At 41.4% G+C, this 24,752-nt stretch overlaps 1 protein-coding gene across 1 annotated transcript; it reads right to left on the reverse strand.

Moving 5' to 3' along the window:
• Positions 1-12: 12 nt before the first annotated feature.
• Positions 13-24,514, reverse strand: GMPR (guanosine monophosphate reductase). The gene is made up of 9 exons (XM_063130407.1): positions 24,408-24,514; positions 18,128-18,247; positions 15,032-15,115; positions 13,483-13,656; positions 11,261-11,342; positions 8,332-8,438; positions 5,645-5,687; positions 2,396-2,555; positions 13-592 (listed from the first exon to the last, which is right to left on the reverse strand). Exons 1-9 carry the CDS (start codon positions 24,492-24,494, stop codon positions 412-414), a joined length of 1,038 nt encoding a protein of 345 aa, XP_062986477.1. The 5' UTR covers positions 24,495-24,514; the 3' UTR covers positions 13-411.
• Between the last annotated feature and the right edge of the window lie 238 nt (positions 24,515-24,752).

Genomic DNA, 24,752 nt, shown 5'->3' on the forward strand with positions numbered 1-24,752 from the left:
GCCATTTGACTGTAAATGGATTTGCTTTTATTTGTAACAGGATTTTTTTCAGCAGACAAAGATACTATGCATTGAGATCTGGGTGACTTTCACGGGTTATCATTAAAAGATCAAACTAGATTTCTTATTTAAATAGGCCAAGGCAATAAAAAAGATAGTGCCGTATTTTGAACAAAAAATTATGATCGTAGACCTAGTGGCAGCTTATGGCTTATCCTCCTTATGCTTAACCCCGCCACTACAATAAACTCTGGTGGCAATCAATCCACTTTCTTTCCTAGCTTGGTGTATGCCAGCAGGAAGCTGTATTGCCAAACCCCCTCACCACCACCACCCAAAAAAAGAAAGAAGAGGAAGAAGAAGTAAAGCCAGCACGTTTCACAGCTCCAAGCTCAGTTTTTTCCTCTTTGGCTAATGAAAGACTTGGCTGTGCTGCTGAGTTACTCGAATAAAAGTTGTCCTTCGACTCAGTTCTTTGAGTTTGGCAGCTCCCACATAGGTGCAGGTAGATCGCAGGCCTCCCAGGATATCACGGACGGTGTCTTCTACATCCCCTTTGTAAGGCACTTCTACCGTTTTGCCCTCTGAAGCTCTGGAGATGAAGTTGGGTTTATATCAATTGGTGGAATATGCTCTTTTCAATTAACTAAAACATATTTCTCTGCTATTTTTAAAAAAGGTGATTTCTCAATCTGCATTGGAGGTGGGCCTTCAACACTGCAAGCCCCCTCCTATAGTCATTTTTGCTTGGGCTCCTAACTCAAAAACCATCTACCCAGTAAGACAGGTTGTTAAGGCAATCCTGGAAATTTGTTTGTTGTGTTTACAATTGTTTATTTGTTTTATTTATTTATTTATTACATTTTTATACCGCCCAATAGCCGAAGCTCTCTGGGCGGTTCTATGTTTTGTGTATGTGGAGGACGGATCATCTTCAAATGGAATAAAGATTATATAATTTCTTAAAAGTGCTTTTCTGAGTTGTCACAAACTAACTATTCACAACTGTTTTGCTTCTTATGAAAACCTTCAGAATGTGCTTATAAGCTGATCCAGTCTGCTTGACACCACCAGGATGGGTTTATTTCCCCACTGTTGGGAGTGTATAAAAATATATTCTTTATTTAATCAACTAAGTAGGGGAATAGATCATGTACCTTCATGATACTTAATATGAAACATGGAAATATTTTCATCCTAGAACATAATCTGGAAGAGGGGAATGAATAAGATATACTTTGAATTTCTTAAGTTTGCCTGGAGTTATTTGACATGGACTTTGTCCCAGGATATGGTCAAATTTATTTTTTGAAGGCCAGGCTTCAGGCGAAAGTTGACTGATCAGCCTAACTTTCAAGTGGGCCTTCGTAAATTGTTATAGCCTGAAAACCTTATTTTATCTAAAAGAAATCAGATGATGCTATCTAGAGTTAGAGTTGAAGGCGCTGCTGAATACTGTTTTCTTAATAAATTTCTTCCCATTTTAATAGACAGACCGGGGTTTATGACTATGAAGGGTTTAGAATCTGTGACTTTGATATGGCAAGTTTGCACCATCAAAAAGCCCACCATGGCTTAAGTCATGGTGGGTGTGGTGCATGCCAGTGGTCATTTTGAATATTCAAACCTGATCACAGCTTGTTGTGTCATTGTACACTGTTAAACAACTGTCACATAATCCTAAAACAAGTCATGGGTTCTTCAAGGGTTGTTTAATGCTCACATAACCCACGGTCTCCAGGTTTGGACAAACTGACAAGCCGCAGCTTAAATATTCAGGATGGCACCTCAGACGACTAGCTCATTATGGCTTAAATAAGCCACGAGGAGCCACAGCGATCAGGCGAACCTGCTCAGAGACTGCTAAACAGCTCTGCGAATGGTGCCATTACATATTCCTCAACAAAATAGCATACTTCCTTGACTTGTAAGAAGCTAGCAAGCCAGAGGCCACAATCCTACACAAAGACCTGGTTCGCACATAACGACAAACCTGCCTGCAGAGCACCTGCTCATGCAAGACGATGCATCGCTTTTTACACTGATTGGTTGTCAAAACACGCGAACATAGTGAAAGTAGCGCACAGCTAAACATACTGAAATCAATAGGCTTAAGCACTCCTAACTCTGTTCTGGATAGTGGCCACTGTTCTCCATAATATAAGAATATCTAGTTTTAAGGGGGAACATTGTGATGAAGAAACACTGATCTACCTCCAAATTTATTGCTAGTGAGGAGTTGTGAGCTTTGTACTAGCTAGAGGTACAACCATGACATCTGTTGACAGTAAGTTGCGCTCAGATCTGTGCTATTGGCTGCCAGTGACAACATTCCAAAATGAGGTTTTGAGAAGTAAAACTGATCCCTGTGTCAAAGGGTGAGTATAGCTGGTACCTGTATTCTGCAACACCTCCTGCATGCTTCTTCATAGCGGTGTCAGAGCTCATGCCATAGAAGAGCTTAATTTTCTTGCCGTTTTTTTCAATGACCTCCCCAGCACATTGATCATGCCCTGCAAACATGCCCCCAAGCATCACGAAATCAGCACCAGCTCCTGTGGGCAGCACAGAGAAAGAAAGTTTTTTGCAGTTTGTAGGTGCTCCTGGATCCATCAACCGTCATTGGAGGCTCAAATGACCTCCGTGGCTAGGAGCACCTACTATCAGCTTAGGTGACTATGCCAACTCTATCAGTTCCTAAACAGAGATAGTGTGGCCAATGTGATCCAGACATTGGTAACCTCTAGGTTGGATTACTGGTCTTAGGACTGTTTCGGAAGCTGCAGCTAGTGCAGAATGCAATAGCTAGGTTACAGACTGGGGTTTCTTACTGTGCACATAGTATGCCTGTGCTAAAGGATCTACGCTGGCTGCCAGTGTGCTACCAAGCTAGGTTTACTATATAAAATGTTGGCATTAGTATACAAAACCATATACTACTTGAGACCAGGTTACCTCAACATCTCCCCCTATACCAGCCTCCCAGCCACTACGATTTTCAGGGAAGCCCTGTTGTCTGTGCCACAGCCTATGTATTTCTGTTTGGTAGCAACATGGAGACAGGCCTACTTTGCGGTGGCACCCACCCTGTGGAATGATCTCCCCTCTGTGGTAAGCCAGGCCTCAACCCTGGCATGTTTTAGGTGTTTATTTAAATATCTGTAAATGTGGGCTTCCCACCCACCCCAGCTATTATCAGCGTTTGAATCAATCGCTAGTGTGGTACTATTTATTGTATTGTATTTATTATATTCTTTTGTAAACAGCTTCAGGATTTGTGCAAATGAGAAGTGATACAGAAATACTAACAATAAATAAAGAATAATTGAATAATTGTTTTTTGTGAACCGCCCAGAGAGCTTTGGCTATTGGGCGGTATAAAAATCTAATAATAAATAAATAAATAAATAATAATAAAGAGAGCACTTGAGTGATTGTGCAATAGAGAAACCAAGTCAAAAGAGCACAGCAGAAAAAAGTGACTCCTTTCCTTTCTAGGGTGCATCAGTATCAACAACCTACTCATCAATGTAAGTATTATATATAAGGAAGTAATGCTATGGAACTCACTACCGCAAAATGTAGAGATTGCCACCAAATTGGATGGTTTTAAAAGAGGGTTAGATAAATTCCTGAAGGCAAAGGCTATCAGTGGCTACTAGCCCTGATGCTGGTGTGCTATCTCCAGTATTCGAGGCAGTCTGTCTGCACCAGTTGCTGGGGAACATGGGTGGGAGGGTGCTGTTGCACCATGTCCTGCTTGTTCATCCCTGGCCAATGGCTGGTTGGACACTGTGTGAACAGAGTGCTGGACTAGATGGGCCCTTGGTCTGATCCAGCAGGGCTCTTCTTATGTTCTTATGTTCTTATTATATGGGAGGGCATAAGGAGTCATCAAGACAGCTATACAAATTCAGTCAGAGAAGAACTCGTATATGTCCTCTGCCCAACTGCCCACACTTCAGAAGGCCTTCCTCACACTTTGAGAACCACGGCCCTAGAAGAATAAAATGGCGGTGGCATGCATCAGAACATACATACACAACTTCATGATGGCCAGAAGAAAAGGGAGAAATTTATGTGTTTCTTGGCCCAAATGAAAGATCAGTAATGCTTTCTCCTTCACAGGCTATGTGGGGGCGGCTTACGTTTTGAAAAGAATGCAACATGTCACAATCCTAAAGGTTTTGTTAAGGGGGGGGGGAAATAACACTCTTGTTAAATTTTGAGTTCTTCTGCCAACAGAGGATAGTTAGCTATCATTTAAATCTCTGGCATTTCTCCCCTCATTTTCTGCAGCCAGACCTCTTTAAGGGCAAACTTTGTTCTTGGATGAAAGATATATATTTTTTTCTAATCCTGACTAGTCAGGTGCCAAGATTTCACATCCATATTTCCACACATTTCAGAGGTGGCATCCTTTCCCATTGCATGTAGATCAAATGAGATTAAAGAAACTGTGCAGGCAAGCAAAGCATTAGAAAGAAAACCAGTGCAACCCTTTAAAGTTGTTTCTTGTTTGTTTAATTCTTGGAAACACTCCTATTGAAATAAAGGTGTTTTTTTTTCCTAGTAGCAAGATCTCAACCTTGTAGTGAGAAGCTGGAATAGCCTCCAAGAGATTGCATTAAAGAAAGGGGTGGTATCAGCATAGGGAATGCAGTAAAGAGAACTATCATCAAAACAATAGCTTCTGGTAGGAGAGGAAGTATTCTAGACAGATTGAGGTGGGGTTCTAAATTCAACACTTTGGTGGCCAACGTCCAACCAGTTCAAAGTTGAGCAATGAGCACACCATCATTCCACCTCACAAAGATCAACTAGCTCCATACAGCATCTATCCTGTGTAAACCATTTTGGTTTGAAATGCCAAAATAGTTCTTGATTCTGCTCCCTTCATCTGTATCCCTAAGACTTTACTTGTCTCAATTCTGTAGATTTAGGGATGAATGGAGGCATGATCGTTGTTCAATTAGCCACTGGACATAACCCCCAAGCACTTCTGCTGCACAATGCAATGTTCCTGCAACCCATTCATTGCAATGGGATTTTCACAGATGCATTTTGGAAGTTTATAGCAATTCTATCCAGCTTCCTTTCTTCAAGTGTGTAGCTCTTCTACAAGTTATTATGCACTGCACCGTCTGTTTAGTATTACACAGACATACATACTTTGTCTTCGGAGGGTTTCCCCTAAAAGTCAATGTATTTATCTTATAAATAAATAATTCACAATAGCAACAGGTAATACTGGGCAAAAAGTTGTCTCAGAAAGCTAACCAAGGATTGGAAGAATGCCCACTGTGTGCTAATTGCAGAACTTATGACAACCAGGATCACGATTCAGAGACAAACTGGACAGCTATACAAAGGGCCGGAATTCTCAGAGCCAGAATAGTTATTGCTACCAAAATTAAGGATAGGACGTTCATATCTAAATGCCAAATCTAGTCTCTAACTATTAGGTATCAGGAAACAGACAGAGGTTGCTCCATATCATCCTATAGTGAATTGTGTGATTTTCTTCATCTAAGATACTTCGAAGATAATTAATCTGAAGACAAAATATTAAACTAGAAACTGTAGGTCATGTTAGACTGGTCCTAATGCTCTTCACACTCCTCAAACAGCACACAGTACTCACCAAAAGCTTTAGCAACGTCTCCAGGGCAGCTACATCCCCCATCCTACAAAAAAGGGGGAGGGGGAAAGAAGTCAGTGCCAATGTTCTGCCCTGGCTGCTGAAAGGAACTATGTCTCTCATGCCAGATGTAGGATTGCTGAGGACCATTCTGACTCTCTTACAAGATTGCCCATCTCTGTTCTGATCCAACATTTGATCAGTGACCTCCAAAGCAACTGCTCTATTATTTTTGGCTGCACGCCTGTCTTCCAAGTCAAGGATGGGAAAAGGTTGGGAGCTGCAACACCTGCTTGGAGAACACAGAAGTCATTGCATCAAGCTGAAAGGTCTCCACAGTGAGCACTGGGATGTCCTGGTAGACACTGCACACTATACTGGACAAAAATTGGTGCCTCTTTTTGGCATGAAGGGATCAGTATTTCTTCTCTCCCCCCCACCCACCCCGGCCACCCTTGCTATACGGCTTCTCTTGCTCGCTGGTTGTCCCCAAAGTAATCCTTATGTGACCATGTGAGAGAGCATCGCTGAACAATCTTTATGGACGCTTAGGCTGGTGTGAAGTGGAGAAGAGGAAGGAATGTCGTTGCCTTGGTTTAGATCAAGATAGGATGGGGGAGAGACAAGATGACATTGGGTTTAGATTAGAAATAGGATTTTAGGATTGAGAACAGAAGGAGAGGGAGAGAGAGAGAAAAGTGTGGTGATTGTGCAGGGATTGATTGAGAGAGTGATTGTGATGTATTATGTATGAAAGAACTTCATACATAAGAGAAGCAGTATAGCAAGGGTGGCGGGGGAAGAAGAGCCATTTAAGAGTTGCTTGTTTAATATTCAACAACTTAATATTGTAATTAATAAAGGTGGGATATAGATCTTCCAAATAAATGCATACATAAACCAATACATGACTGTGGTCTACAAACTAACACAGAGAGATATCTTAAACAGTGAAGCACACTGCCGTGATGTAAATAATAAATTCTGGCCAAAGCACATAATTATTGGCCCAGCTACTCATAGAGCAGGCCAAAATATGCCCAGATCCTCTAAATATTCTAAAAAGTATCTATCCTTTAAATGTAGTGACCAAAACAGAACACTAAATGGGATCTGCCCACAGAATACCGACCTTCTTGAGGACCCTTTTAGGTGGTATTTCTCACTGCACTGCTCTGATGTTACATTTGGACATTGTAAGATCACTATGGAGTAATTTTTACTAAATTACTTTTATTTAGGAGAATAGGTTGTTTGAATGTTCCCTTGTGTTGTACACCAAAACAATGAAAGCTGGGACTCCATCTGGCATGGATTGATAAAATACTAGCGCTAGCCACATGAGGGCACATTAAAATATATCCACTATCCAAAGGTGATATGGTAAAAGCTGCCTCATGGTGATGGTGAAGGCAGCATATAAATAACTGGGATAGATAGATAGATTAGACCTAAGGAACTGGAGCTCACTACAAACCATGATGGTCAGTTTCTCGCTTATCTTGTTCTGAACCAGTTTATGTCCACAGATTTAGTAAAAACAGAGAGCCGCCGTACCTTAACTTTTAATTGCGGTTCAGCTCTCTGGGAGGAGGACGCAATTTATTCTTTGCTCGCAGTCTGCTTGCCCCCTTCCTCCAACCTGTAGCCATTGCCAGGATTTAACTATATATTGTGTCCTCCTCCCAGAGAGCTGAGCCGGGATTTAAAGTTAATATCATGACAGCTCTCTGTTTTTACTATATCTATGGCCATAAGAGGAATGGCTCTCTGGGAGAAGGACACAATTTACAGGTAAGTCTCAGTGGCAGTGGTGGTGGAATGTGACTGGGGAGGGAGGTGAAGGAAAAGGAGGTGAGTCCAGTGAGTCCAACAGACTCACCTGGACTTACGGCTTTCCCAAGCAGGTGGGTGGGGGGAGTGGCCCAGTGTCTCTGCAAATCAGCCTGAGGCACCCCGAGGCTTCAGTACCGATCTCGGATTCAGCCCGAGGCATTGCACAGCCCTAATCAAAACATTGGCCCAGTTCAAAAATCAGAATAACCCAGAGATATTTTTTTTTAAAAAAAAATCTGGGTTATTGTGAACACGATAGCATTCTGGGGCACGCTGCCTGATCACTCCCACTGCAAGCAGAGGTGGCCAAATGACCAACCAACTTCCTGTCCATGGTTTATTTAGTATTACATTCAATGTTACATGTGAGCCAGGAACTCTGACTTAATTCTCCCCTGACAAGCCAGAGAAATAACTCATGGTTTGTTGTTGGGTTATTTGTCTGGCTTGCTGGAGGAGAGACAAGCCAGAGTTCCTGGCTCAGATGTAACTCTAACATTTGTTTAGCCTCTCCTGTTTACAGTCAGAGTGATTGGGAAGCATGTAGCAGCACACTGTAATGTGTGAACCAAGCTACTGTGTCCTAAATACTTCTCCATGAGAATGAGTACTGTATCAGTATTCCAGGGTCTGTTTCCTATAGCCTATGTCAGGCCCAATTCAGGGACTTCTTCTGAGTCACTGAGGTTAGGTGCAAGTTTCTGATTCATACCTTAGAAAATCTCCTGAGTCCTTATGAGCAGCAACTAATGTTCAAAAATTATCATAGAAAGGTTTTCCTTGACTTCTACTTGCTGGAATGTTTAATCCACACTCTTGCTTGTTTTGCCGAATTTAATGCAAATCCTACTTACTGAAATTATATGGCCTTTCAATCCGTGGGCAGAATCTGCACATTCAATGACCGCACTCAGCTGTGGGTAACCCACTCCGGTTTTTATCCGAGTGGTGCACACAGATCCTGGACATTAAAGATGAAAAAGGAAGATGAAACTGGAGCCACGACATCATATAGAGCTTTATCACACTGGCATTATACTATGCAATCACTGCTAATTGTGTGCAAAGGACTCCAAAGTTTTCCATCTTATAATCTGCTTTTATTATGAAGTACTCCCATGCATCCTGCTTTAATTGTGCTTCAAAGGCAAAAGCCTCGCCGTATTTTGATACTAGTTTTCGAGCGTATCATCCGAGCAGCCACTGGGGCACAGGAGCAGGATTTGAAGGGGAAAAAATGCTTACATCTACGTAAGCTTTAAAGATAAATATATCAAAATTGGCACAGTAATAGATATTAAGGAGAGCTTTAAGCATACCAAATTTGAATCAGATTGGGTCATTGTTGATTTTTTAATGATTTTTTTTTACATTTCCCCCCTTAAACCCATTTCCTGGTATGCAAAGGATCTAGCCGCCCAGTAGCAACAACAACAACGGCGGCATCTTAGCGCTGCAGGGGATAATTCAAGGAAACTGGTACGTGGGATGAAGCTAATAGACTAGGAAAGATGTAACCATTGGTGACCATAAATTGCTGCACCCATGCGGGAGCAACCTTTTCATTATGTCAGCCCACACAGGAAGGGGCTGCATGCAAGTGACACAACCATGTGGGTAGGGTTGATTGTGAAAGTCGTTCCTATTAAACTAGCACAACATCTTTTTAGTAGTGGGGAAGAACGCAACGCCCATAGCCTCCACAAATGGCACCTAACAGGATTCACAAGGAGAGAGAAGAGCAGCATAACAGTTGCGCCTAACAGCAATTCAGTGCAAAACTCCACTATGGACATGTTTTGAACTACAGAGGAATCGACTCAGTACATGGTTTCCCTCTTGACACCATTTAGTATGAAGTAAATGGAAAAGTTACTTCTTATAACTTAGAAATTATGGTTCTATTAATATAGCCTAAAATTGCATACGCCTTTTTCGTAGCTGTGTCACATTATTGTCTCATGTATAGTTTGTGATCAACTGCAATCCCAAGGTAATTTTCACATCTACTGCTTGCAAACCGGGTATCCTACATCCTATACTTGTGTATCTGATATGATGATGACACTTAAATGCAGAACTTTGCATCTGTATCTGTTGAATTTCATTTTGTTTCTTTCAGCCTAATCTTCCCATGTATCAAGGTCATTTTGAATTTCATTCTTGCCTTGAGGGGTTAGTTTTCCCTCCCAGTTTTGTTTTTGATGTGGTTTCCCTCCAACTCTTTATCTAAATCATTGATTAAAATGTTAAAATATAAAATGTTGATTAAATGCTGTACCCTACTAAAAACTCCCTCCAGTTTGATGAGAAACCACTGATAATCATTGTATGGTTTCCCAACCAGCTGTGAATCCACCTAATGGTGGATTCATCAAGCCTGCATTTAGCCAGTTTTCTAACCAAGGTATCATTGAGAACTTTGTAAAATGCTTTGCACTCCCCAATTAAGAAACAAGGTTGCACACTCTTTCACCTCTCTCTTCTGTGCAAAGTTGCTGTCCTACCATTGCAAGCCTTTACTGTGGTTAACCATTACATCAGCACCAGCACTATATCTGTGGTTAACGCTTACCAGAGTTCCTCCTAAATCAGCATTTGAAACACATCCTGGTTACAAGGGGACCAATTAGTATTAACTGCAATGAACCTATAATCCTTTTTAAAATCAGCAACAGAAAGGTGAGGAAATTCATACACAAGAAAGGTAGGAGCAAGTGTACAATCCTGCAGCCTATACCTGATCGTTAACATGATTAATAAATCAGAAATGGCAAGTCCACATCAGCTCAAAGTATATTTGACTTACAATGACATCATGGTTGTCTCTGGCCTTAAGGAGTCAGGCTAGCTAATGACTTTTCTAGTCAAGCAGAAAAGGTTTGTCACAGGCTTTCTGGCAAGAATGGAATGATATGGGTGGGCCTCCTAATTTCAGTCTAAAAATGGGATAGGGCTCCCACTCTGAGACATGAGGATGAAGAGGTCTGGTTAGATTGAGCTACCATTTTATTTTGTGACTGACACACTGGTACATCTTATAACACTGTTCTTTCTGAAAGGGGGTGGGTTCTTTCATGGTACTATAACATCAAAGCACAGCCTGATCACTAGGTGGTTATTTATTTATTCATTAATTCATTCATACAGTACTTTCAGTGTTTATTTTTCCTATCTTCACAGCAACCCTTCAAAATAAAATACTGTAATTTCCATTTTACATATAGGGAACTAAGGCTTAGAAGACAGGATTTACCTAGGGCCATTCAGCAAGTTCCTGGAGACTGAGACCTGAGACAACCTAACAGGAACATCTTTGAAACCTAAACTCACTATAGCATCACCATCTTTGCACTGCACCCCATATCTGAATAGGAAAAGCACCATGATGGTAGCTTGTGATGTTGCTGCATTCTAACATCACGGGATATGTTGCTACCCATCTATTTTACCAGCCTAGAGTCTATGCTCACAACACATCCAACATGAATTGGTATGTGTGTGTATATAGATATAGGCCTTAGCTAGACCTAAGGTTTATCCCAGGATCTGCCCAGGGTCATCCCTGCCTGCTCCAGGAATATCCTGTGTGTCATTTACATGAACAGGGATGACCCCGGGACGATCCTGGGATAAACCTTATGTCTAGCTAAGGCCCAAGTTATAAATTCTCCTAACATTATTGCACAAGGCAGTGACATTCTCTCTCTTTCTCTTTCATTCTTTCTTTCTTTCTCTCTCTCTCTCACACACACACACAGTTTGTACTTCAAATCAGCTTACCTGGTCCAATTCCCACTTTGATAATGTCTGCTCCAGACAAAAGAAGTTCTTCTACCATCTCTCCTGTCACCACATTACCTGCCTGAAATATAGGCAAGAACATCACAGATGAGAAATAAATCCAAAGATGAGTGCTCCAGTGAGAAGATAACTGAGTTAGTTTTTATTTATTTAAGCCTTCCATATGCAGTGCACTGCTCTTATTTGCATATACAAATGGAGCCGATGTGAGAAATCACAAGACTCCTTTCAAGTGGGCATGTAATTGTACAAATGCCCTATTTCAGCAATCAAAGATTATCAGGGCCAGTCTACACGCTGGGTCCTCGGAAGCCCAAAGGATACATGCCCCTATCCTGCAGAAGCAATTACTGCCACCAGAATGTGCTGTCCCTTTGCCTTGCATAGTTCACATTAAAGGAATAATACTTACTTTGTTCTCCCCGCTCTCCTAAATTTTCAGATTAAGCAAAATTTACTTGTCTCCACTTACAGTTTTATAACCAGTGATTAAGCCCCACCTCCATTACTCATCTTTTTCTTGAACTATAAACCCCAAACGCTTTAACTATTCCTGATAGGGAAGGGAAGATTCTAGGCTATATGAAAATTCTGATGTTCAATTCAATTCCTAAGCGTCAGAATTCCTCAGTCTAGGAGCAATGTGCTGTGGTATGAACTGCAGGCAGCGGTGGGCTGTTTTTGCTTTTGTTGTTGCTGTTGTTGTTTTGCATAGACTTTGAGGTGAGCATGTTACAGGATCCAAAGAAGTGAAACACTGCTCAAGGCTCCAGATCATGTTGCAATTTTGCTCTGAGTGATCTCTGCTGACTACCGAAAGAAAGCTCAGTTTGGGGACCTAGAACAGAGTAAACTACAAAGCTCTAAAATACAACTTCTATTATTAAACTCAGTCTGTTCCATAGCCACTAGCCCTTCTCCCCCCCACCGCTGTTTCTTTCCTACCTCCTACATTTACAAGAGCAAACACAATACAGAAAACATCTCCTTCCCCTCTACTCTGTATCTGACACCTGCATGCCAGAGAGGTAAAAACCTAAAATATTCATTCTAAGCCTTGATTCAGCCCATCCTCCTGAGAGCCAAGCTGGTCCACAGAAGACATACAGCTCTGACATGAAAGACCTATACTTAAATAGGAATTCAGACAGTAGGTGCTGTTGGACAAGTCACTGGTTATGTTCCACAGCTATGCATATATTTTTGAATGTAATTGTGAACCACCCAGAGAGCTTCGGCTATTGGGCGGTATAAAAATGTAATAAATAAATAAAGCCTTTCCCCTTCAATAGATTCCCCTGGCCAACTCAGAATCTGTTTTCACACTCTCCTGAATTGAACAGTGCTTTGCAGTGGGGATGGGGGCTGAAGAGGAAACAGCTCAATAGACTAGACTAGGAAGCTGCCTTATTAGTCAGGTCATTGGTCCATCTAGGGTAGTATGGTCTACAGTGACTTGCAGCAGCATTTCAGAGTTCCATAAAGGAGTCTTTCCTAGCCCTACCTAGAGGTAACAGAAATTAAAACCTGGACTTTTTGCATGCATCCGGACTACTGTGCACTGCAGTCCAATGTATTTTGCCACCTCAAGCGAGGCAGCAGTGCACCGCCCCTGCCCACCCACTTGGCAGGCCTATTTGTTGGACTGGCCGACTGGCTGCTCCCTCACTTGCTCGGCCAGCTGGCCTGACTGGCTGCTTGTTCCTGTCCGCCTGGCTGCTCCTGCCTTGTGGGAGCTGCCCGCTGAAAGAAGCGGCAGCTGGCGGTGCACCGAGCAGGTTGCCACAGAGAGCCCTGCCAGTTGCTCTCTTCCTGTGGCAAATGCCACAATGTGAGACAGATGGTGGGACTATCCAGAGCATTTGCTGGTAGTGGCAGGGAGGTGATGGCAGGCCCTCCTGGAAAGGGCAGCGGCGGGGAGAGCTACGCAATTCTCTACACTTCCCACTTTGCTGGCTGATGCGGGCGCAACAGCCTGTGTAATGGTAGGGCCGGCCCTGCTACTCTGTCTTAACCTTGGAACTCCATCTGTAAAATGGGAATGTCTGTTAATAATGAATGATACTCATACAAAAATGTTTGAAGTATTCAGTCTTCCAGAAATGGTGGAGCCATCCAAGTTGCACGATACAAAAAACACCTGTTGGAAAAGCAACAACTTCCATCAAACGACAAACCCATCCATTCCTCATCAGACCTACCATGATGGTGTGCTTTGGAAATCTGACACGGACAGCTTTCACATACTCCACAAAATGCTCTGAGTATCCATTGGCCACATCCAGACAAATGTACTTGATAAGTGGAACGGCCTCTATGATATTTGTCAGCCTCTCAAAGTCAGTCAATCCGCTGCCTGAGCTCACTGCTATATGCTGGAAAGAGAGGATAAAAGTGGTCAGTAGCTTTTATGCAAACGAGGTCAAGAGCATTCTCTCTGAATCTATTTGCGGAAGAAACCAACTGGGAATATCAAAGGCAGTAAATCTTAGAATATACCTCTAGCAAAGAAAGAAAGAAAGAAAGAAAGAAAGTTTTTGCAAATCTAAAGATCTAGCACAAGTCTAAAGATCTGCAACTCCAGTTTGAGAATTAATGGGAATTTTCCATTCCCAGCTATGTTATCCACTAATTTATGCATAGTATTATTTTCTCTTGAGACTCAACAGGTCTATCAATACAATACTTTGTTTTTCAGAAGAGGTATCTTTCTGACATTTAAACATTTCCAGATTGGGTTTTTTAAAAGGCCTATTTGTTTCAGTTACATTTTCCAAACCCTTTCTTGATTTTTTTACCTGTTTCCTTACAACATAGTTTTGGGATATTGTACAATGCCTCGTCTCCTGATTGGTCTCCTAAGTATTTCCATTTCTGTTTTAGCAAAATATTGTGTCTTTCTTTGGAAGCTATTTTCATATTCAGTCCCTACCGAACAAACCTATTTTCTATCCATTTTTGTCATGCCAACTTACTTTTATGTATTTCTTCAATGAATGCATTGCCTGATTCAATATAGGGTTGCCTACATAACATACCATCTGTTTTCACATTCCATTAATATTTTGTTTTTCCATATATATTTATTATTTAAGGCTGCATTCCTAAAAACACTTACTAGGGAATGAGGCCCAATGAATACAGTGAATCTGACTTTTGAGTAAACACGCATAGGATTGCACTGCACAGCAAGAAATCTACAAAAGTAGCACACCAGATTCAGACTTTTAATTTATGCATACTTAGCTACATTATACTGGTCACTGACTTTCATCCTTCAAGTCTGCTTCTCTAACATTGTCCTCATTCTTGTCACTTTATTCTAATTACTTAGATAAGTATGCATAAGATTGTAGCTTTATAGTACAATCCAGGAAACCACCAAATAACCGGTGGTTGGTGGATGAATTTGGGAACGGGAAAGGGATGGAGCCATCTGGATAATCCCAGAGGATATATTCACACCCCAACAGGGTCAGATTTGTCTCACAGGCCTGAGATTCTACATCCCTGGTCTAGGAGAACTGTAAGCTTCTTCCCACTAGATAGTGGAGTGGAAAAGGTTGACGGTTGAGGGGCCTGTCACTCCCTTACATTTACAAAAAAGCATTTACCCCCTTACAAAATTACTGCCTTGCAACAAACACATATTTATTTCAGTTTACATACATGAGATATTTTTCTAAATTCCAAGAAATACAGTTTAAAAAGCGGTAATTACATGTAATAATCAGCTATGTGAAAATATACCTCTAAGCATTCTGGGTGATTGCTTGCAAATAGCTTCCACTCTTCCAGAGAGTAATGCTTGTGTATTGCAGTGAACATTGCATACTAGGAGAAACAAACAAACAAGATAATATTATTATACAGTTTGCTGTGGCTGGACAAAACAAGGGATCCACGGCTACAAGGCAAAACATTATTGGTTCTTATTTGACTAAAGAATATTGCAGGTCAATCTGTATGCAAAACTAGAATTCCATGCACAGATTTCTTCTGCCACACATAAAAGAAGGAACAGTGGGGAGGGGAACATGTTTGCCCAAATGCAGGTGTCAGGTAAATTTCTTGTTCAGTACATGAATCCCATATCACGGAACTATTGTCATCACCTCCTTGATATTTACTCCCATATAGGAGTAAGGCTGCAGTCTTGCAAAATACTGAATAGTATTGGAGGAGGAGCAGCAGTACATTTTAGACAAAAGGGGATTAAAGATTGTGGTGTAATAGCATGTCTATACTAGATTTATTTGTTTATTTAAAATCTATATCCTGATATTCCACCAAAAATGGCTCTCAAGGCCTTTGTAGCCATAAAGTAAATACAGTTATGCAATGATATATTGAAACTAAGCATAAGCTAAGCACCTCAGCTAGGCCAGGCCCCATCCATCCCTGGACATTGTTAAGAGAAAGACATTGGTGCCCAACTGAGAGAAAGAGACAAGAACCCAGGCCTGCCTGACAAATCAAGGTGGACAGGGCCTAGTTCCTAGCTCAAAGGAACTAGGCCCTGTCCACCCTTGAAAAAGCAAGCCTTGAAAAGGTGCTGCAGCCCTATTGACAGGAAGAGAAAAGAACCCAGGCCTGCATGTTGTGCAATCAGTGGGAGACAGGCTTGAATTGCACCTCAACTGGGCCAGGCCACACACCCTCCTGGAAATGTATATGTTGGAACCCTTAAGACACCGAACAAGGTGGTGTAGAAAAAGAAAGTAAAGTAAAACTAGCTCAACCAGATGGGACCTCAATAACATAAACAACGAACACCACAGAATTAAGGTTGTTTGGGAATGCTTATTAGCCCTTCTATATTTTTGTTGTTGAACAGAAGGTCTAATGACTTTGAAGAAATGGTGTTAGCTGGATGGATGAAAAGTAATGTAACTTACTGCATTTAGTTCTTTAATTTGATGACTAGATTTTTAAAAAAATTGCATGAAATTATAGTGTTTTTGTGTATGTTAGGTGTTTTGAGTACCTGTAGGTCAAAAAGCAGGGCATAAACTGACTGAATTAGGGTGACCATATGACCGGATTTGTCCGAGTTTTTGATGGCAAATCCGGGAGGGGAAATCCGGATTTTTTTTCAAAGAGCAGCTCTAATGGGAATTAACAAAAATGCTTATAACTCCGTCATTTTTTAAGATAAAGACATGAAACTTGGCACAATGGTAGCTCTTAGGAAGGGCTTTAGTCATACCAAATTTGAAACAGATCCATTTATCCATTGATTTTTTAGGAATTTTTTAAAAATTGAGGTTTTAAAATTATTATTTTTTTAAATTGTCATTTTTAAAGATAAAGAGATGAAACTTTGCCCCATGAAAGGATTTAGGTAGAGCTTTAGCCACACCAAATTTGAAACAGATCCGTTCATCCATTGATTTTTTAGGAATTTTTTTAAAATTGAGGTTTTAAAATTATTATTTTAAAAATTGTCATTTTTAAAGTTAAAGAGATGAAACTTTGTACCATGATAGGACTTAGGTAGAGCTTTAGCCACACCAAATTTGAAACAGATCCGTTCATCCATTGATTTTTTAGGAATTTTTTAAAAATTGAGGTTTTAAAATTATTATTTTTAAAACTGTCATTTTTAAAGATAAAGAGCTGAAAGTTGGCACCATGATAGCTTTTAGGTAGAGCTTTAGCCATACCAAATTTGAAACAGATCTGGGGCCAGTAGCAAACCCTGTTAACAACAACAGCAGCTTGCAATGAGTGAAGATACAGTCAGAAAAGATATTTGAGGGAAGGGGAGAATGTAACACACAGAGTATAGCAAAAGCTTCCAAGTACAGCAAAACCTACAAAAGTAGGAGTGAGTGAAGTTAATTTCAGATACATTGAATCTCTCACTTGTTCTTTATTTCCGTGATTTTAACATTAAGATGTTATGTAGAACAGATTTGTCTTAAATGTGTGCTGTAAAATCAGACATGTGACCAAGGCTATGTTCGGGTGGGCACGCCCCCTTGGTACTGGAGATGCCCCCTTGGGGGCGACCATGTTGTCCTCCTTTTTGGTTTCTAAAATATGGTCACCCTAGACTGAATGGTTCAATTTATAATCATTGCTTACACTTTTATTTAGTTATTGCTTACATATGAGAAAACAAAACTACATATATCTTAACATTTACTATTTCAGTGCATATTAAATAAAATGCATCTTTTGCTTTCCTACAATAAGTTACCTTACTTAGGAGAGTCCAGTCCATAGTACTTTAACTTTATACCAGTCTATTAAACATGGCAATTGTATGTTTCCAATGGGAAGCCATGCACATTTTTGAAGCAGTTAAAAGACAGACAAGAAACGAATTCAGAATCATCATTTCCCAAAAGTGCTATTTTTAAAATATCCCAAAAGTACTATATATTAAAAACTATTTCCAAAAAATAGTTTACAAAAAATCACAATGAGAGAATATGTCTACTATAAATGAAAGTTATGAAGTAAACTGTATCTTTGTCAAGGTAATGTGAAATCTGTTAAAGCCTTTTTTTTATCCTCACAGATTTATAACAGTTAAGTTAGTTTGGGAATGACAAACACAAAGCTAAGTCCTTTTAAGATGTACTGATTTCAATAAGAGTGTTAAACACATGCTTAAATTACTTCCACAACAAATGTGGCATTAAATATTCTTAACTTCAGATGGATCATGTGTCACATGTTTGTAATGTAGACAAGTCATATGACTGGAATCTAGAATCCTTTTACTCCAGATTAGTTTTATTAAAAAAAAATGGAACAGCTCATAGTAAATAGATTACAATTTAGATCACTGAGATAATTTTATTTGCAAGAGAGGAAGAATTAAAATGTACTTACTTTAGTCATAACCTGTGCCATTTCAAAAGTTCCCACAGTGTCCATATTTGCTACAATAATGGGGATCCCTGTGTAGGTTTGTTTGGAGTTCCGGAATGTGAAGGTGCGCAAGAGATCTACCTGTAATAAATAAATAAATAAATAAATGTTTTACTCTGCACTTTGTACCGGCAAAGGATGACAGTTTTTATAAATTATTCTATGTCAAAATCCTAATTAAATATAGAATAACAGCATAAGGTTAGGAAAATGTAAACACTTAAAAAGAAGGTAATGTGAATTAAACCACTCTTTCCCCGCACAGGTCTCTATAGTTCCATAATGCATGTTTACATTATAATAAGAAACACGTACGTAAGATAGCAGGGAGGGAGCATATATTTCAAGCCAACCACTTTGTTTACATCCTGTAGGCTGGTCTAAGGCATGTTAGTCAACTCACATGCTTCATTTGACCTTAACTACTTGTAAATAATACCAATGGAATCACCACCTCTGGAAAGAGCAGGTGTGTACTTTGGGAATGCTTCCAGATCTAGGTCTTCTCCTGGATGATTAGGATGAGGCAGCAGAAAGAACATGTTTTATCAACTTTGGTTTTTTCACCAACTACACATATTCCTGAAATAAATCGGCTTGGATGCTTGATTACATGGCCAGGTAATCTCCCAAATGGATTGCAATACGCATTACACGGGGCTGCCCTTGAAGGCGGCACAAATTTTGCAACTTGTCCAGAATATGGTAGCCAAATTACTGCAGATAGTACTAATTTTAGTTGTTCTGGCTGCCACTTTGCTTTCAGGACACATTCAGCATGCTGGTTCTCACATTTTAAGCCCTTCAGGAAATCACTGGGATCATTTCCCCAGCCCCCATATGAATTCATGAAGATCCAGCTCAGAAAACCTCTTGATCATTCCATCAATTAGCCAAGTGACCCACATATTATGGAGCTAAATGCCTGTTGAGATTCACTCAATTACAGATTTTGGCCCTTTTTTAGTCATTAACGACCTATTTAGGTACACTTTTGCTCCTTGAAGTGCCAAATCTGATTATACTAGTATAATGCCCATGTCGCCATGGGCGCTAGTAACTGAGGGTGAAACATACTGTTCCTTGACTCCCACTATGTCAGATCCCCAGTAGCTGTATGGTTACTTTAGTCTTTTGGCCCTCACTTCCTCATACCTATCACCAGTGAATGACAATGGCTTCTTCCCCTCAGGCCTCAAGACTACCTCCTTTCCGCTTCCTCCATATTTTAAAACCTGGCTTTTCCTGTGGCCACTTCTTTTTCTCCTCCTCTTCCACTTCAGAGAGTTCACCTCTGCCACCTCCACCACCATCCCTGCCACCAAGATGGCTGCTCTGAGAGTGGGCTTGACTCACAAAGCCCAAGGCCCTCCCTCTGACCCTGCCTTTGCGTTTTTCTCCCTGTACGCCTGCCCAGAACAGAGCTTACATGAGAGCTGTAGATCTGACTGCCTCGAGCCCCTGGCCAGGATGTGGAAGCATACTTTTCGGCTATTAAAGCTCAAGATTTGAAATTTTTCGATCTTTAATTTTTCTCTACAAGAAGCACCATATTCTGGAGTTATTCATAATCTTATATTCTCTCCAATTTCTAACAGCATGAAATGGTTTGAGAAATCAATCTGTATTTAATCGTGGGCAGTGGTGCCAAATTAGGCAGCCAGATTTTCCTTAATTAAAAAACAACTCTTTGGTCCAGAACAGAACATGACAGGAGGGAGGGGAGGAGAGATAATTTAAAGCCAATCTTAAACATGCATGGAGCCCAATCCTAAATGTTGTTGGACTACAAGTATTTGCCATATTTTGTGCCAAGCCACAGTTAATCCCAGTTCCTTCCCTTGCTTGTGTACCTCTATGATACATGCAGTCAAAAACGTTACATTACTTATTCCATTTTTTAGGAGTGGATGTAAAACATTTGATGTTAGGGTTGTTTTAAGAAATACACATCAATGTAAATCTGTGTGAATTACCCCCAAAGATATAAACCACATAAAAATTAAAGCAAATATTAACCCCCCAAAATTTGACTAATTGTCTGACCATTCATTTTTTTAACCATTATAGTACCCCATAGAAAAGGCAACACAATTCTAGCATTCCCCTTATCTTTGGAATGTTGTTCCCAAGGTGACATCATACCATACATCACTGTAAGCGTGTTGAGTTAATGGATACTATAAACCCACTTTCCAGAGGGATTTCCATTATTATTATTATTATTATTATTATTATTATTATTATTATTATTATTTTCTTCATTTCTATACTGCCCCACAGCCACAGCTCTCTGGGCAGTTTACATTATTCTGGTTACGGAGATATAACCCGAGATTGTTTACTTGAAAATGCTTGTGCTAGAAATGACAGCTGCTGGTTAATCAGAGAATAGCCTCCAGTCATGGACCTAAGTTCTAAGATGATTGTGCAAATCATTGGACCACAACCAACAATATTGCAGGAATTTACATAACGGGGGAGGGCAATAGGAGGGAGGAGGAAGACTTCACTTTCATTGGCAGCCAACCAAGTTATTTTTGATGAGAACAAAACAGATGTGTTGTGTGTGAAAATGGAAGCCCTGCGCCAGGATCAGACCCAAAGGTCCATAGAGACCAGTGGTTCCCAAAGTGGGCGGTATTGCCCCCTTGGGGGGTGGGGTGGGATTGCATAGGGGGGCGTTAAGAGGCAAAGGGGCAGCAGGGGGGCGCACGAGGTGGTCTCTCCAGAAGGTCCTAAAACCCAGGGACCGAGCAGGAAAGAGCGGCAAATTCAGCTGCTCTCCCCACACCGCTCCTGCTCAGGAAGGCCTTTCTCATTCACGCAGCCGCTCTCTCCTCCTATCTCAAGCCCACAGCGGCCCCACCAGAAGTAGGGGGTGGGGGAAGCGCCCACAGGAGGCAGCAGAGCAGGAAACAGCGGCGAATTCAGCTGCTCTGCCCACTCTTCTCCTGCCTAGGAGGGCCCAGGGCTTCTTTCCTGCTGGAGCCACCGCCGCCCGCTCGATCCCTCGGCCAGAGCTGCTCCCTCCTACAAGCTGCCCCGGCAGACCTCTCGCGATAGTTGCTGCACAAGGCAGGAGCAGCAGCCATGTGGCAGAGAGGAAGGAGCACGTGGAGGACGGCGGGCGGCAGAGCAGCTGCCAAGAACAGCAGTCAGCCAGCAGGCTGGGTGGGGAGCAGGACTGCTTGTGCTGCTGCAAGGTATCACCAGGCTCCCTTCCCTTGTCAGGAGTTGCAGATTGGGGCCATCTCCCCTCTGAGCTGCTGCCCTCCTGTCGTAATCAGCCCGGCAGCTATTGTGAGGCTTGGGGGGAGGGGGGGTTGAAGAGAGAGGGGGGGCTTGGAGGGAGCGGGGTTGGAGAGAGAGAGAGAGAGAGATGCTGTGTGTCTCTGTGTGTGCTCCCACCCCCCCAAAAACCTGGACTACAACAGGATTGGGAGAGAAAAGAAAAGGGGGAGGGAGAGAGAATTGCAATTCCCCAGGTCCTTCCTGGCTAAAGAAGATTCAGCAGCACATTTTTCCAGAATGCTTGCTGAAACAATTCCTATCTGCCCTTGCTTATTTCAGGGTGTCCAACCCCCTTTTTTCAAGCGTTCTTTTGGTAAATGTGGTATGTGTGCATCTTGTGTCACCATAAAAACAGAGCTGCAACACAATCCTAAGTATGTCTACTCAGAAGTAAGCCCCACTGAGCTCAATAGAACTTACTCTGAAGTAAATGTGCATAGGATTCAGCCTAAAAACGAAGAGAGGGTGAAGAAAAGACAGGAGAAAATGAATTGTAGAAATAGAATAGCAAGGTAACTGTGGGATATTTAACCATATTTAAAGACAATAAGTACAGTAAAATTAGTGCCCCTCTACTTCAGTCCCAGCCAGATTTTCCATAGGAAAACTCTGTACCAGGTGGCAGATAATTATTTTAAAATTTTAATTAAAATACATAATTCTTTCCTATAACAAAATGGTGCTTACTCCTAAGTAAGTGTGTTCCACTGAAGAAGGAAATCCTATTTGATTCCTGTATTCATGCTAGTGTGACATGATAAGTTAAAGGCACAATTTTATGAATGTTTAGACAGAAAAAAGTCCTTCAACTCCTAGAATCCCCTCTAAATGGGAAGCACCTGCCCCAGGCTTGCCGAGGGAGGGAGGGAAAAGAGAGCGAACACCTCTGTTTGCAGCCAGCGTGGCGGGGCACACCAATTGGATTTTGAATAAAGTATTAAATTAATTGTTACTGTTTTGAATTTTATTGTTATTATCTTCCTTGGTGGGTCGTTGAAAACCACTATTCTGAATAATGATTTTTATAGTGTATGGTAGGGGGGCGCTGGGCATGAGTTTGTGGAACCAAGGGGGCGGTGACCTGAAAAAGTTTGGGAACCACTGATATAGACCAATATTCTGTCTCCCACGGTGACCAACCAAATTGCGACATGCTTCCACTGAACATAGATTAGATTTTATTTACCTACATGGTTAGCAATTACTGATAGACCCAATCTTCATCAATTGACCTGATTCCCTCTTTAAAAGACTTCATTTGTGAAGTTAGCATACAGTTGGAAGGTACCTCGGAGATCTAGTCCAGGTTTTCCCAACCTGGTGCCCAACAGATGTGTTAGAGTTGTAGTCCAACCCATCTGGAGATCACCAGGTTGGAAATATTGACTTAGTCTAAACCCCTGCCCAACAAAAGATCTGTAACGCAGGACGCAGCTACAGTATTCCTGATTGAATATATCCAACCCATCACCTCCCGAGTCTGTTCCACTATCAAACAGTTCTCCGTGTTAGGAAGTTTTCCTAATGTTTAGACAAATTCTGGTTCTAGGAAATTTCCATCCCTTGGTTCTAATCTAGTGCACCCTCTGGAGAAACAGATTTCAACTCTGCTCCATCTGCCAAATGAGAATCTTTCAAATATTTGAAGACTGCTATCATGTCTCCCCTTAATATTGTCTTCAGGCTAAACATACACAGCTCTTTCAACTGTTCCTCATAGGACTTGGTTCAGGCCCCACCATCCTGGCTGCTCTTCTCTGGACACTCCAGTTTGTCAACACCTTTCTTAAAATGTGGTACCAGAACTGGACACAATACTGCAATGTGGCCTAATGCAGTCATTCAATTTTGAAAACATTGTCCTAGTGTTTTTTAGATGTTGCAGTGTCACTTGTTTTACTTTGGTTTTATTCTGTTGCTGTTTTAAACTTTTTTAGGATTTTACATTATGTTTTATTTTTATATTATACAGTTTTAAACTTTACTTTGTGAACTCCCCATAGAGCTTTGACAATTGGGCAGTATAGAAATTAAATAAATGCATAGATAAAACTATTACTTCTATGGCCTAGATACTATGGATCTTCAACATCCATATATGTAAAATTTAAGTGCACTGATTATTTAATCAAAAATCTAAATATATTTTCAAGGTTGTTGAAGATCCCACTTCAGCCATAAATATACAAATGCTTCACACACACAGTGAATAGTTCTGCTAGTCACAAAAAGAATCTTTTTATTTGGATGCAGCCAATCTATAAAAATTCAGACCTTGTCCACCCTTCCTCTGTTGAGTGTGTATTCAGGACACCTGACCTGCCCTGTCCTCACAAAACCGCTTCTCTCTGGTATTATCTTCCCTGCCTTCACTCAAAACCGCAGGCCTGTGATTTGTAACTTGAAGCCATCGGCCCCGCTCCAGTCCACCCATTAGCTTGCAAGATGATGTGCCATGCCATTAGTTTATCCGCGCCTCTACAAACAAATCCGAGCACAATGCTGCCCAACCCATTCTGGTTTCTTGCAAATATAAGACAAAAACTCCCGCAGATGCACCAGCCGGACCGAGTGGACCCGTTCAAGAGAGAAGGGAGAATGACCCGTCTTTGATAAGTTCACTATAAAAAGGATTATGCAAGGGACCCTTCCTTGGATCTCATTCTGCAAAGGGCGAAGCGAAAATTAAATAAATTGAATGGATGGATGAAAACACTCCCTGTAGTGTGTCTTTAGCTAATGCACAAGAACCAAACCCACCTATGAGATCATAAATGGAAAGATCTGGATTGTTATATTTGGGGTTAGGGAAGAAAAGACAAGAGACGGGAAGGACAGGACGATTAATCTGTTAGCCGGGGAAATGCAAATAAAGAGAAAAGAGGTTAGATGCGAAGTATTAAGCGCGGCGGGGGGAGGGAGCATGCTTGTTTGGAAATGCCCCCACCTCTGCTCTGCTTTTGAGGCTGCTTCGTTTAGGTCTAACCAAGACATCTTTAAAGTCCAGTTTGAGATCTGCATCGACTCGGGGCATCTCGCTGGTTTAGTGAGGCTGGAGGAAGGGTGCTCCTCGCCCGAGGCTCCGTTGCCTTGGCTCTTGCCGCCGCTGCTTTTTTGCCGGTCCTTGTCTGGGGTAGGCAGAACAGAAGCGAGCTACCAAAGCTTGCTTTCGTTGCAGGGCGAGTATTTATAGGGAGAGAAGCGCCGGGAGACAGTGTCCAAGCCCCATCGCTTTATTAGGAACGGGCCGGTTTTGGAATGTGCGCGGCCGGCGGGCAGGTCAGGTGGCTTG

The sequence above is a fragment of the Elgaria multicarinata genome, chromosome 7 (genome assembly GCF_023053635.1).
Source record: "Elgaria multicarinata webbii isolate HBS135686 ecotype San Diego chromosome 7, rElgMul1.1.pri, whole genome shotgun sequence".
In the NCBI taxonomy this organism is placed as follows: domain Eukaryota; kingdom Metazoa; phylum Chordata; class Lepidosauria; order Squamata; family Anguidae; genus Elgaria; species Elgaria multicarinata.